Source organism: Ochotona curzoniae, unplaced genomic scaffold (assembly GCF_017591425.1).
Source record: "Ochotona curzoniae isolate NIBS_2020 unplaced genomic scaffold, NIBS_Ocur_1.0 contig_4105, whole genome shotgun sequence".
Classification (NCBI taxonomy): domain Eukaryota; kingdom Metazoa; phylum Chordata; class Mammalia; order Lagomorpha; family Ochotonidae; genus Ochotona; species Ochotona curzoniae.
In genome coordinates, this window is record NW_024466129.1 from 11,751,841 (window position 1) to 11,767,377 (window position 15,537).

At 41.6% G+C, this 15,537-nt stretch overlaps 1 protein-coding gene across 1 annotated transcript in view; it reads right to left on the bottom strand.

Annotated features, from left to right (window-relative positions):
* The window catches only part of DPP6 (dipeptidyl peptidase like 6), a 768,584-nt gene that overhangs the window by 391,024 nt on the left and 362,023 nt on the right, over positions 1–15,537 (bottom strand). Inside the window, exon 3 of the mRNA XM_040984381.1 lies at positions 9,732–9,830. Coding sequence (XP_040840315.1) covers positions 9,732–9,830 — 99 coding nt within the window. The remainder of the gene's footprint in view (positions 1–9,731; positions 9,831–15,537) is intronic.

Sequence of the window (15,537 nt, forward strand, 5' to 3'; positions counted from 1 at the left end):
AAACTACAGAAAAGAAGCGAGCTTTGAATCTGACCCCTCGAGTCTGGTGTCGGTGTCTGTTTTGTTACGGTATGTTCCTTCAATACATAATTGTCTCAGGATTTCTCTTCTGAAGCTGTTTCAACTTATGAAGACCCCTTCCTGCATTTATTGAAATGGTTTTTTTTTTAAAGCGTTACTACCATAGTTTTTAATTATTCTTGATTCTATTGATGCGATAGCTTAGATTCATCGATTGTGTAACTTCGTTTCCTCCCTGACAAAAATCACATCTGATGGGAAAAACACTTGTGCGCCCTGGCAGGTCCTGCTTGTTGATATTCTGTTGAAGATTTTTTACATCTGTGTTCATCAAAGATACTGGGTCTCAGTGTTGTTCCTTTATTGTGTGATAACTTGGTTTTGTTATCAGGGTAAGACTGCCCTCAAGGGATAAGTTTGGAAATATTCCCTCCTTTGCCAATTGTTTGGAAATGAAATAGGATTCATTTAAGGCATTCATTTTTTGATGTGTTTGGTAAACTTCAGCAGTGATGTCACCTGTCTCTGGACTTTTCCGTTCACAGGAGGTGTGTACCACCCAGAGATAGTAGAGTCCGTGGTTCTAGAAATTTGCCCATTTCTTTTAGCTTGTTAAATTTGTTTGGATATAACGATTCATAATATTCTGTAACTAATCTGTGCATTTCCGTGGTTTGTAATCTGCACCTTTTCATTCTTGTCTGCATCTTCTCATTTTCCTCAGTGTAGCTAAGGGTTTGTGAATTTTGTCTTTTTAAGAACCAGCTTTGCTTTGGGTTGATGTTTTCTTATGGCTTTATTTCCATTTCATTCATTCCTACTCTGTGGTCATGGTATCTCCCCCCGCCAGGTAAGTACCATTTCTACTCTGATCTCAAATATTTCTTTCTTTCCCTAATTTTGGTGATTTGGGGTCTGCTTGGTTCTTGGTGGTTTTTGTTGCTGTTCTTTGAGTAAAATTGAGAGATTTCTGTTCTTCAGTCTGGGTGTTGATTATTGAAAACTTTCAATGTTGCTTTTGCTGTATTCCTATAGATTTGGATAAATTTTGTTTCCATTTTGTTTCAAGAAATTTTAAAATTTGTTTCTTAATTTCTTCCTGTGTGTTAGGGTTGAATTCTTTATCTTTCATGTGTTCCAGGGCTTCCCGAGTTTCTCATTGCTAAGTCTTGTGCTTAAGACTAGTGCCCATATCATCCTCATTGTTTGTGATCCACCCTATGATCTGCCTTGGAGAACATTCTGTTGTACCCAGATTTTGAGATCCCAGAAATGATCAGCAGTCTGAAGTTGATGGAAATGCATAAGGGTGATTTATTCAGACTACCTTGGGCTCCCAGCTGCCCCTAGCCCAGTGGAACTGGGGCTGGGTAGCCATGAGGTTGGACAGCACAGGGTGTTTTTAGATACTTCAGACCAATTCCACACAATTACACAGTTATGATTGGTCAGTTTAACTGTTAAGTTTTAAAAAGAGCAAGTTGGCAGGCTTCTGTTGGTGGGTTTGAAGCAAGCAACTATCAAATAGTACAAACTGGTGGACTTTGGGGTAGTGAACAAGTCTTACCCAAAAGGCACACCAGGGGCCTCCTTCCTGAGGAGTGCTCTGTCTATGTGACCTGCCCATATGTCATGTGGACTGTTACGCCTGGAGCTCACACAGCACCCCCCACCCCCCGCCCCAGCCAAGCAAGCAAAGCAGAAAGCACAAAAGAAAAAAAAAAAAACAAACACTGCAGTTAGCAAGGAGCAAAGGGCAAATGGTTGGGATCCTCACTGTGAGGTTCTTCAGTTCCAGGTATAAAGACATGGTCTGCAGCTCTTGGGTGGAAAGTCTGCCAATGTTTGTTAGCTCCATTTGGTCTAGGATCATTGCAGGGTCGTTTCTCTGGTTTGATTGCTGGATGACTTGTCCATTGTTGAAAGTGGTGGATAAAGCCCTTGCCACCTCTCCCTTTGGGACTATTAACATTTACTTATTTATTTTGGTGCTCTGCTACCGGCTTTATCCATACTAACAAGGTTTACGGCTTCCAGTGAAATGACTCCTATGTCATTCTAAAATAACCAGGCTTGTCTCATTTTAGTCGTTTTGATTTATGGTCTATCGTCTCAGTGTGGCTGCTCTTGTTTTCTTCCACGGGTTCCATTTGCAATGCGCGTCTCAGTCCATCTTTCCACTTGCAGCTTAGCCATGCCTGTGGAGGTGACATACTTTCAATTCTTCAGGTCCTGAGGACTGGCAGAGTGGGATGCTGGCCTGAGCAGTGTGAGAGTGAATCCTCATCTCCTCAGGATGTCTGCAATGCCCACCACAACGAATGCCCTGTGCTACAGGTCACAGCTATGAGGGAACTGATGAGTTTTGGCCTTCTCCCATCGGCAGCTCCATGCTGTACACCCTGGGCGGCCATTTCACTCATGTGGTCACTCTACACTGTGGAAGTGGTCCTGGTCCATCTTCTGCCGAGGAGCAATCTGTCAGACTCCCCTGATTAACAAAACCATTTGCCTAAACTAAAAGCCTCTTTTTCTTTTTCTTAATCGCCTCTTTTCCTAACTCAGTCACTTATACATGTAAGCAATTATTGATAGGGAAAGTGTTATTATTGCCATTCTGATGGTTGATTTCTAGTTGTTTTGTGGTTCCTGTGTGGTTTAGTAGTTCCTTCTCATTCTACTTTCTTTCTACTGTTGTGTTTTAGAAAATTGTTAATTGTTTTTAGTGTGTCTGTTATAAGCCTTTTTCCCCCCGGTCATCAAGACACCTCAATATGTTTTTACGGATAAAACAATTTATATGGCAGGACAATAACTTAAGATTATCATTAGGTAGGGAAAACAGCAAAAATAAAAAATACTGGTAAGAAAATTTGCATACCCTCGACAACTTCCCACATTTTCAACAGTTCATGCTCCTTTTACATCTTTATTGCCTTAACATATTAATGCAGTTTTTCAGATTGTATTCTATTTTTTTTTAATCGGAAAGTCAGATAGATGGAGAGGAGGAAAGACAGAGAGGAAGAACTTCATCTGCTTATCCACTCCCCAAGTGACCACAACAGCCAGAGCTGAAACAATCCAAAGCCAGGAGCTGGGAGCCTCCTCTAGGTCTCCCACGTGGGTGCAGGGTCCCAAGCTTTGGGCCGTCCTTGACTACTTTCCTAGGCCATAGCCGGGAGCTGGATGGGAAATGGGGCCATCGGGATTAGAACCGGTGCCCATATGGGATCCTGTAGCATGCTAGGTGAAGACTTTAGCCATTAGGTTACCACACAGGGCCCCAGAGTTTTAGTCTTTACACGCAGAAATGAAAGGGTTATACATCATGTATGCACGATTAAACCATTATTACTCTTATCATTATGTTTTACATCTTAAAAAATTTCTTCTTGCACATTATTTTTTTCTTTGTTTCTTTGGCTGGGAAAATATCTGGTTCGTCTGGCGGTGATTAATTCTCTCAATATTTGTTTGTCTTTATCTTTATTTCTTCTATATAGCTAAAGGACAACTTTTCTGGGTGCAGTATTCTTCCTTGGCAGCTTTGTAGATTTGCTATTATGAAAATCTTTTCCCCGCCTTTTTCTGCCGTGCTAGGTTTCTTCTAATAAGTCCACTGTTAGGCTCACTAGGACACTTTTATGATTTATTTATTTCCCTGCACACATTCGAGAACCTTCTGTTTGTCTTATCCTGGGACAGGTGGTTTCTATTATGTCTCCAGGTAGACATATTTCAGCTGAATTCAACTGGTGACTTTCCATCTGCCTGTGTATGACTATCTGTATCCTTCTCCAGGCTTGGGATTTGTTTTCTGGAATTTTCTCTTTGAATAACCTTTCTCTATCTTTGGCATATTTAATCCCCACCCATCCCCCGGAATCTTAATTTGGGAAAGCTTTCTTAGTTCTTTTTTTTTTTTTTTTTTCTGTTTCCTGTTCTGTGGCTTTTCACCTAGGTCCCCTAGGTCTACAAAGGTGATTGGTGCATGAGTGATTGTTCAAACTTTGCAAGCATGCTGCAGTGTGACAGCTAAAGCCTCAGAGCTGCCGGATTGTCCTGGCTCCCTGTGTCTTTGGTGTGGCCAGGTTGATGCTCCTCTACTGCCACTCTGACATGCTTCACACCTCCATGAATCCCTTCCCTCTGTCTTCCAGGAGCTGTACAGCAGCACCCAAATGCTCCAGGCTTTTCATGGCTCTCCAAGCAGTTCTGACTCGGCCTCATCTGCAGTTCTCAAGACTCAAGGAATATTCCCACTTGGTGTTGACTATGAACAACTGTTGCAACGTCTCTATCCAGCATGGAAACTGGTTTCCTGTCACTTGGATCACTGTTCTTATTATCTAGGCTGAAAACTCACAAGTCATCCTCGTTGTACCAGCTTCCTCAGCACTCTGTGAGTATCCAGTTGGTACATCCATTGATTTATCATTAATGAAGCCTTTTTATGCTTGTTACTTTCAAAATAAAGCCAGACATTTAATTATGAGGTTTTCCAAATTAGTGCACAGTTCTATCACAAAATATCAAAACATTAAAAAGAAGAAAATTTAGTTATATGTAAACATACTTATGATGTAGATTATGTTTCTCCAATTAGACACTTAGTATTTTATTACATATTATGAAGTCCATAACGATATGTTTGAAAATTTCATAGTGGTTCTACTTGGAAAGATGATTGATGGTTTCTAATAACTATCAAAACAATGTTTTTCTGTAATTTCTAACTTATTATAACAAATCATCGATATGATAATAGCAAATAACTAATGTGCAATACATACTTAAGCTTATAACATTCCATGATGTTTCTGAAACTTTCAGGGTTATTAGGTCAAATCCAATTTCTTGGTTTCTCTAAGCTCTATCTCCTGCTCAATTGCCTACTCTCATCTTCTAAAAACCTGAACAATCACTCTGAGCAAACACTCTGGCTCATCTATTGTTTTCTTTCCAACCTTCACCTTCGCTGTTGAATACGCTAAGGAGCAAGTCCATGAGATATGCTCTTCCACGTTATACAGAATGCCTTTCCACAGAGAGCTTGTGTGCACAATTTTCACATTCAAACTCACCCTCATTACAAAGCACTTCCAACCATTTTGTGTGAAATACTGTTTCTATGTTTCCTACCTCTAAAACTAGGTTGTTTAGTCATGAAAGGAGAAAATGTTTCGAAGTACTAGCATGTACCATGTGTCTGGTACTTTTCTGGTGTTCGGGGATATTATGGTAAAGAAATGGTTGTGAATCTTATCCTTGTGGCATTTCCAACTGGAAGGAACGTTGGACAATGACTAAATAATTAGACTTCATAGGCGTGCCGAAAGGGCAAGTCCAATGTACATGAGCTCTCTGAGTTCTATGGAGTACAGAGGGGCCTGCATGAGAAGCAGTAACTAGGGAACAATTGACAAGAAAAGCGGTGTGCGTGGGGTTAGTGGTGAGGAGAGGTCATAAACGAACAACACAGAAAATGCTCGAGCAGAAGAAATATGACATCTAAGAACTACTCTCAAGAACGAGGCTTTTGTAATGATCAAAAGGTAGGTGAAGGCAAAGGGATGCCAGTCAAAAAATAAGACCTAAAAAGTGGAGAGTACCTGAAGAATATGAAAAAATGGATGATCTGGGAGGCCAGAGTTGTGTGCTTCATTTCCGAGGCAGTGAGGAACCACAGAGTCAAGAGGTAGGTTGGGAAGGGTGAGTCAGTGCTGTGCACGTGAACTTTAGGAGTTTACGAGCACAGTTCAAACAGCTTAGTGCATCTGCACACTGTAGTATTTGCACATTGTGACAAGCACATGCACAGTGTCTAAAGGTGCTTTTGGATATTAGATAATTTAAAGGGTATTAATCATTTTCAGAAGAGAGATTCAGAATCAAATCTATGGTACAAAATGGAGCAAGGAGAGTCCCTCCTAATAAGCAAATTGTGTTAGTGCCAGCATTTTAAGTATATTATGGAATCAAAATAATTTTTGATGACTTGAATGGATAATGTGTACGTAAAACATCAAGTTTTGCTCTATCACCTAAGAATTTTGCTGCTTTGCTGTCGAGGCATAGTGGGAATAATGGATGGTAGGATACAGAACTTCAAAATGACAATGTTTCGAGATACTCACAAACTAAAATCTTGTGTAACGCATACAGTATAGCCAGTAAAGTTGCCAAAGAAATTGAATAGAGATAGGAGAGACCTGAATTTTATCCATTTAACTTAGTGTTTCAAAAACAATAGAAAACTTGGTTCAAGTGTAAATTTTGCTACATATCATACGGTATTCATCAAGTTATCTGAACCTCAGTTTCCTCGTCTTTAAGAACAATACAGTTCTCAGAATTAAATCACCCATTACATATAAATCCTTTAGCAGAGAGCTTAAGGCAGGATAAACATTCATTAGACACTGGTGATGATGGTGATAATGATGATGACGCTAACAATGGTGTTACCAGGGTGATGTGGTCCTGATAATAACATGTTCTTGATGATGAGAGAGTGATGATGATAATATGATAACAATATGATATGATAACAATACGAGATGATCATGAAAAAAAATGGAATGAGGGGGAAATTGTGGTGCTTGTAGTGTCAGTGGTGGTGGCTGACGGCAAGTCCCGTGTCTGCTTTTACAAATCAGTGTCCCGGATAAATCACTACCTCTGGGCACAGCAATCAGCCTGCCGCATGAGGTCCATGAACTTTTAGCGAATGGGTGATGTTCTAACAATGGCTACAGTTCATCTCAGTTCTACAACATGAGACAATCTTATAAATTTCTAGTAATTTCTTTCTAGATATTAAGCTTTAGACTCGTATTTGAAAAAGTAAAATCTTGATGGTATTTGTTAAATGCAAGCGCAACGACTCGGTTAATTATTTCAAAGTTATTCATTCCCTCACAGCAGTACATCTTTAGAGAGCAAAGTTAACCCATAGAAGAAGGATACGGAACAATAACAGAGGGGACCAGGAACTCCCAGCACCCTCCCAACGGTCATCAGGGAAGAGTGACCATCTGGTTCCTTCTTAGCTCAACTGCACATTCATTGTGCACATCTGCAGAAGAGGAATTCTCTAAGGAAGCTGTTCAATAAGAGTGGAACAACTCCTTGTCCACTCAAACTCACAGGGCTGATTATGAATAGATCCAAAATGCCAGAAAAGGAAGGCTGGGCATTGTGTGTTACCCACCTGGCCACACTTTGATTGCTTGCGTTAATTCCTGATGACATGGATGTAAACAAATTCTGGATGGTTTTCTTTTATAAAGAGCCAGTGTACCTCGGGGTCTAGGTTCACTTATTCATGAAACACAAACTTGGCCTACTAGCAAACACAGATTTTTACAGAAGCTTCCATCTTTATTATTATTTTTTAGAATGTTACATTTTGTGCTTTGCTTGTTCACTTTTTATCCACTCACTCTTTGCTTCTTTTTGCTTTTCTTTTATCTGTTTTTTAAAAATGCATGAATACAAGGAGGATAGATTACAAACATTTCATAGATAAAGTTCTTAGAAGACAACAGTGATTCCTTCCTTGGCTGTTTCAATCTGCCTCCTACCTTTTCTTTTCTTTCATGTCCAGTCCTATTACATCATTATGTTTTTATCCCTGGATATTGTTTCTGAGTTCTCCTTTCATTCTCCTAATCAGAAGTTGGCATGGCAACAATTTTGACTGGCATTGTTTCAGATATCCAGCCTTTGTCTTAGGCATACTTCTGTTCATACCATTCAAGCAGCATTTGTAGGTTTACACTGTCTTTGAAATGCCCCCTTGGGAAGAATAAGCAATGCAGATTCCTCCTCCCTGCACCTTGCACAGCTGGATTTCCAAGGGTTATTCACTGCTTTGTTTTCCTAACATGACTACGATGGGTAAACACACACAGATTGAGAACACCTCAGAATCAAAGGTAAATATCAACTCCTCAATCAACAAAAAGACCTTTGCTGCATGTTTTAGTTTGCTGTGTGCCCTCTGCTGGTGTTTTTAACATGCTGTTCTTGTATCTGCTTTATCTTAAGCATTACATTTCCTCCAAGAATACTTCTCTTATTGTTCACCGAGCATGAGCTTGGGTCAGAGCCCAATACTGACATTGCACTAAAGGAGAAAGAGACGCCATGAAGTACAACAAAGTCCTACTTACTAAGGACTTAGTACTAAGGACAAGGTCATTGTTCATTTATTTTTGAGAGTTTGTGAAGCCTGGAAGGCACCTCTGAGGCAATTTGACAACAAAAACATGAGGATTCTGTGTCATTCATTCAAACTCTGGCGGGGGTGGGGGGCAAGCACTTTAAGTAAGGCAACAGGCCTCAGCCCAGTTATATCACCAGGCAGCTCGGTGGCCTAAGCAGAAGTGGGTAACCCCTGGCCTTGACTGGTTCTAAGCTCAGGGATTTGAATGGAATTTCAGGCATTTAACAATGACTGATCTGTGACCTGTGGATTCACTTCCAGTGCGTTCTGTAGGAGGTACCAGCAGCTCCAATGGATGCAATCCAGCCTGGAGGAGCCAGCTGCACAGAAATGGCCCTTTGACCCTGTAAGTGCGCTCATGTTTTCAGACTCAGTTAGGTGAAATAGACCATTTTTCCAACCAAAAAAAATAATTATGAACATACTGCCTTATGCCCCAGTTCTATTACTTTTTGTTTTCTAAAAAGTCCCCTGCGGCTGCTTCCGTGTGTACTTTTGTTATTGTTGTTGTTTTCTTTGTCTTTCTTTTTTTTCCCCTTTGGTTTAGTGGGTTCACCACCTGGGACACCTGGGATCCTTGGGACACCCACATCCCATTATCAAAGATTGTATGTTCAAGTGCGAGATGCTCAACTTTCAATTCTGCTTCTTTCCACCAGGTCTGGAAATACAGCAGAGGATGGTGCAAGTACCTGGGACCTGGACACACACGTGGGAGATCTGCATTTGGGCTCCTGGATGCAGCCTGGCTCACTCTGTGCTGTTGTTGTAGTGGTTCAGGGAGTGATCCAGCAGATGGAATCTCTCTCTGGCTCTTTCTCTCTCTCTTTGGCTCTCTGCTCTATTTCCTTCTTTCTCTCTTGCCCCATTTCTTTTTCTCTGTTATTCTCTCTTTAAATAAATAAATAAGTCTTAAAAAAAAAATCTCCTAGACAGGACAACTAGACTACATATTGACTAAAGCCCCAGGGAGATGAGTTTATTTACCTCTGTGCACTCTGCCTCCCCTCCCTCTCCACCCCCCCATTCCTCCAGGAATTCTATTGGATACTTTTGGTTCTTCACCTCTGAGAAAGCAGGAGCCGAAAGGGAAGAGAGAATGTGGCAAAGGAAAGGATGCTCAGCTGAACCTTTTCACCTCCCCTGTTGCCTAGCAACACTCCCATCCTTGCCTGAGAAATAACGACCAGAAGAGGCGACACACACACAGAGGCAGTCTTCTCAGCAGACCCATTTCTCACGGAGTAAAGGCTGAGCTGGTGCCAGTAAGGCAGCACTACACAGGGGACCCCTGCTTTCTTATTTAGCTATTGTGACCAGGTATGTATTCTCTTAGTGTGATGAAATTTGGATGATCACAGAGAAGGCTCCGTGGATCTCTTTCACGAGCCAAGGACAGAATGTGAGAGGCGAGGCCCATGCCCCATTCATCAGAAAGAGTCAGGCAGGGCGGACACTGCGTCTCACGCACACTCACCGCTTATCCACTTGGCCTCAGGATCGTGGATCTTGAAATCTTCACTGAAGAGGTCCTCCACCGTGACCTTCTTCTTCTGCGACAGACTGTTATCCTCCGCTGGAAGAGACACAAGCAGGCAGACGTTCTTAGTTGATACCGGACCTTAAAACATGAACTGTCTTTCTGAAATAGCATCTCTGAAAAGGCTTGTTCACTGTGCATTTCTGCACATACACAATGAACAAACTGAGTAAACTCTCAGGAAGTATGTGAAAGAGCTCGTGAGTCAGTAACATCCACTCCTCCCGTCATGCTATGTGACAGATCACATTTCATAGGTGTCAGCCAGCTATTCATTTCAGTATCAGTTATGAACCATAGGTTGGCATGATCAGTAAAGGAAGGCATAAAAGTCCAGAACAGACCTGAATTGCATGATATAATCAATAATTCTTTCAAATGCCACTCACTAGAGGTAACATTCGGGGTTCTCAAACAGCTGAAACACACTCTTCAAGCATTTATATTTTTCATAATCCCTCCTGGTCCTTGCCTGTTTTGGAGGGGTGGGTTTGTTCTTGTTCAAACAAGGTGATAACCCAAAAACCGGTATGAAAACTGTGAGAGCCACCCTGCCTCCTCTTGGCTGCTGCTCCTGGCTGGGTTTTCGCTCTTCCCCAGAACAGGCCCTCTCATCAGATGCTCTTCTCCACTGATCTACCCAGAAGAGACAGCTGCCTGAATGACTAGAAAAAACACAGCAATCAATGAAACCACCTTCACTTCTGCCATATTACTCAGAAAGTACCTGATGTCTTACACCTTTTTAATTTTATTTTTTATTTAATTTTTTAATATATGCATTTTTAAATTAATTGCATTGCATTATGTGATACAGTTTCATAGGCTCTGGGATTCCCCCAACCCTTCCCCGTACCCTTCCCCCATGATGCCCTTCCCCCATGGTGCCCTTCCCCCATGGTGGATTTTTCCACCTTGTTGCTGTATTACATTTCAAATTCAGTCAAGATTCTTTCATTGCAAGAGTATACCAAGCATAGAGTCCAGCATTTTATTGTCCAGGTAAATTCAACGCTTTCTTGGGGAGACCATTTCTGGTCTGATCTGGTATATTTTTGCAATGCTCATCATCTACTAAAATGCTATTTGATTCACTGCCCTCTGAAACAGAAGATGCCACACATCATGGCACATTTCTTGAAGACTCCAGGCCCTCATTTCATCAGTTTCATGCTGTGCTGCTAGGAGGGGATGATCTCAGGGCTAATTAATGTACACATGTGTGTGTGAATTCCATGTCAGGCAGAATCAGATCAATGTTTTTGCATTTTGATATCTGGTTGTTCTGTTGGATTCTCTTTGGAATTTCTGATACTTGAAACTGTTTTCACCTCTTGTGCTGACCTTGGCATCTTTTAATTTTCCATGACAGGTTGTCAAATTTTTTTTTGGAATTATAGAATGAAATAAGAATAAAGAGCTTCTGAATGAAATCCACACAGCTTTCACTAGAACTCTAGTTCACAGCTCTTATTCCATCACATTTGATTACTTTTCTGAATGCTATCAATTATTCGAGGTGTCAGAAAATTCATGTGTCCCCTGGTGAACTGATTGATGTATTAAATATCAAATAAGAATAATGTGTGCAAATGTCTTTTGAAAATTGCAGAATGAAGTGACTTGGGGGGACCCTCAAGTGAGATCAGAGTGTGTGTGGAGCTGCCCCAGTTGCTGAAAATTACATGTTAGAACAGATCAGAGTCCTCCTTCTAGTGGCTTTCTGCTTTGATTAAAGTGGCCCTAGAAAATCTCATAGCTCCAAATGCAATGTGTTTTCATCTGAAAAACAAAATAAATATGAATTTAAAATATCATGAGTCATTCTTCATAAAGTTACACTGTGATCTAGCAAAGAAAAAGCATGGAAATTTGGAGGCAAAAATCTATGGTCAGGACACATTTTTTTTTTAAACTAAAATTCGCTATTCAGGAATGAGTCGAGCTGCACATTTCAAGGCATCTACAAACTCAAAAAAATAACAGAAGACTCTCATTGAATGGAACATGGCTATTCACATCTTGGGAACACAAGAGGGCAAGGAAATATGCAGTTTCTGAAAAATTTTCTCTTGATAGGTGTGTTTTAACTTTAAAAATCATCTTGCTGTATTGGATTTTTTTAAATATTTATTTTTATTATTTTTTATTGGAAAGGCAGATATACAGAGAGGAGAGACAGAGAGGAAGATCTTCCGTCCGATGATTCACTCCCCAAGTGAGCCGCAACGGGCCGATACTATGCCGATCCGAAGCCAGGAGCCTCTTCCGGGTCTCCCACGCGGGTGCAGGTTCCCAAAGCTTTGGGCTGTCCTCTGCTGCCTTCCCGGGCCACAGGCAGGGAGCTGGAAGGGAAGCGGGGCTGCCGGGATTAGAACCGGCGCCCATATGGGATCCCGGGCATGCAAGGCGAGGACCTTTAACCACTGCGCCACCGCACCGGGCCTGCTGTATTGGATTTTTCAAGATTCTTTTAAACCTGAAGACTTCAAAATGGGGATGATTTTTGATGAAGGCATTTTCTCTCTCTCTCTCTCTCTCTCTCTCACACACACACACACACACACACACACACACACTCACACACACACACATTTTAAGTACTTTATATACTGGAGTTTTCTGGGAGGCTTACGTCTCTTACCATCCAAGTGTGCAAGCATTCATGCACTGGGCTATCGCTTTTCTTTCCAAGGGTGGGCAGGAGAAAATGCAGGACAGAGCTGACAACAAGCCAAGGTCCAAGTTCAATGTGTCCCTTTGCAGCAACTAGACCCACCATCACTAGTAAACATAGGGTATTGTTCCGGAATAAGCTTAATTATCTGAGCAAGAAGAGGCAAATTATCTGTCAGACCATCCATTCATGCATCTCAAGACAGTGTTTATATGAAAGCAGCAGTTACTCAAATCCGCAGAGCTTTTTTCCTCTTTGGGTTGTTTTTAAAATTAATAGAAACTTGGGGCTGCTGGGAGCGCAGTGACTGAGGTCACCATCTGTAATACTGGCATGCTGTTTGGGCACTGGTATGCGTCCTGGCTGTTCCACTTGGGATCTGACTCCCTGAGTATAGCCTAGGAAAGCAGCAGAAGTTGGCCCAAGACCTTGGGCATCTGAAGCCTCATGGGAGATCCAGAGGAAACTGTTGCTTCCTGGCTTCAGATTGGCTCAGCTGCGGCTGCTGCAGCCACGTGGGGAGTGAACCAGAGGATGGATTCTCTCTCTCTGCTTTTCTTTCTGTGATTCTTCCTTTCCAATAAAAATAGATACCACATGTTTGCCTTAATTTAACCTGTAATTTCCTTTTTTTTTTTTCTCTTTTTGAACCTGTCATTGATAATGTCTCAACACATGTGTTTTGAAAAATTCAACTTGCATTATTTTTAGCATATTGTTTACTCAATACTATGTCAATTAATTCTATAACATTGTATATTGTTGCTGATGTTTTGTTGGGGCTTTTAACTGACCAGGATTTTACTCTGTTAGCTCTACCTTCAGACCAGAGAAGGTCTCCCCAAGAAGCCGTTAAACTTATCTGGAAAATAAGATGCTGGACTCTATGCTGGGTATGTGCTTGCAATGAAAGAATCTCAACTGAACTTGAACTGTGGTTATGCAGCAAGGTGAAGGAATCCATCATGGGGGGAGGGTTGTGGGAGGGGCGGGGGAAATCCCAGTCCCTATAAAACTGTATCACATAATACAATGTTATTAACAGTAAAAAAAAAAAAGAATGAATATTAAAGAATATATATCCTTAGGAAAAAAAATAATAAATCTTTTAAAAAATTCATTTCCCTCTTAATACACCTTGGAAGGCCACATAAGAACAGCACAGATAATAGGGCTGCTATACCCTTGTGGGAGACAAAGAAGTCTCAGGCTGCCGGCTACAGACTGGCCAAGTCCCAGCCATTGCTGTCATTTAGGGAATGAGTCAGTGGATAGATTTCTCTCTCCTCCTCTGACTCTCTGCTTTGGAATAAATAAGTAAATCCATTTTAGAAATTGAATGAAAACAATGTGAACAACATAAAGACAAGAAAGATGAGAATGTTGACTAGCTATGATTGGCTTTACCTCCTTAATAAGCTCACTGCTGCTCCCCCGGACTTCAATGACTCATTCACACATTCTAACACCATCTATTTAATTCATTTGTTCACAGTTTGGTTTATGTACAAACTGACCTGAGATTCTGATAGCCTGTGTCACTGCCATGTTCCATGAACAAGGCTGAAGCCTGAGGAATCAAAATGGAAACACCTTCTACGTCAATGGAGGAAGCCCACTGATCAGCAAGGGAAAGCCAAATTACCGATGAGATTGCAAATCTGATGGGGCTGAGAATAGTGAGGCCTACTGTACTGATCCTTAAGTGGTGAAGAAATAAGGCAGTGGGAAAACATTCTAGAAAGAGAGGGCAAGGAGACACAGAAAGCTCCATCTTGCATCTGCTGGGGCTGAGTCACGCTGAAGCCAGGAACCTGTAGCTACAGGGTCTCTTATACACGGGTAGAGGAGCCCAACTACCCAGGCTCATTAGCAGGGAGCTGGATTAGAACTGGACCAGCCAGGTCTCTAACCTGGCATTACTGGTAGAAGCTTAATTTTGCTAGAATACAACGCCAGCCCAAGAAAGATTTTCTTATGGAAAGAACCTGCCAGCAAAGATGTGCAAGGACACTGGATCCAGGAAGAATTGCAAGGACCTGAAGGTACCAGTGGGTATATCATGTCCAGGAGACTGTGGGTGTGTTTGTATTGAAAAGACAGGCAGCTTGATTAAGAAACAGAGAAATAGATTCTTGCATTACATCTGGGGTACTAGAAGTCTGCTAGAAAATGTTCACTTGTGGATTTTTTCTAACCTAACAGTATATTTGAACACAAATTTTTTTAAATTTACTAGGGGAGACAATGAAACAGAGAGATAGTCTGGGGTGCAAACATCATAATCCATATAAGTATATAGGTATAAATAATTAAATCACATATTAGATATGAATGATTAAATTGTATATATATATAAATCAATTGAAGAAAGCTAGGGAGTGAGTGAGCATATTCACCTTCCAGACCTTCTAGTTAATTCTCAACAGGCCTGCAATTGCCAAGGCTATGCTGAGGCTTAAGATGGAAGCTGGGGTGTGGAGAGGTGCAGGGGGCTGGCACCATGGCATAGCAAGCGAATCCTCCTCCTATGGCACCAGCATCCCATATAGGTGCCTGTTCATGTCCCAGCTGCTTCAGTTAGGGTCCAGCTTCCTGCCCTGGGAAAGCAGTGCAGGATGGGGCAAGTCCTTGGGTCCCTGCATCCATGTGGAAGACACAGAGGAGGCTCCTGGCTCCTAGCAGTGCAGCTCTGGCTGTTTCAGCCATCTGGAGAGTGAACCAGTGTATGGAAGATTTGTCTCACCTTTTCTTTGTAACTCTGCCTTCCAAGTAACATAAATTAAATCTTTCAAAAGAAAAGCTGGAAGCTGGAAACTCAACCCAAGTCTTCCATGCAGGTGGCAAGAACACAATCATGGGAACTGTTCCTTTTCCTGCCCCTCCCCGGCCCCAGGGGCTCCAACATCAGGTTGCTGAAGTCTGCAATGAGCTGGTATTTATTGCAGGTGCTTCCATATGCGACTTGGGGGTGCTAATGGGCGAAATCACAAGGTCAAATGCCGGCTATGACATCTTCTGAAATCCTGTCTAAGGGACTTTCATTATGTTCTTTTCACATAAACA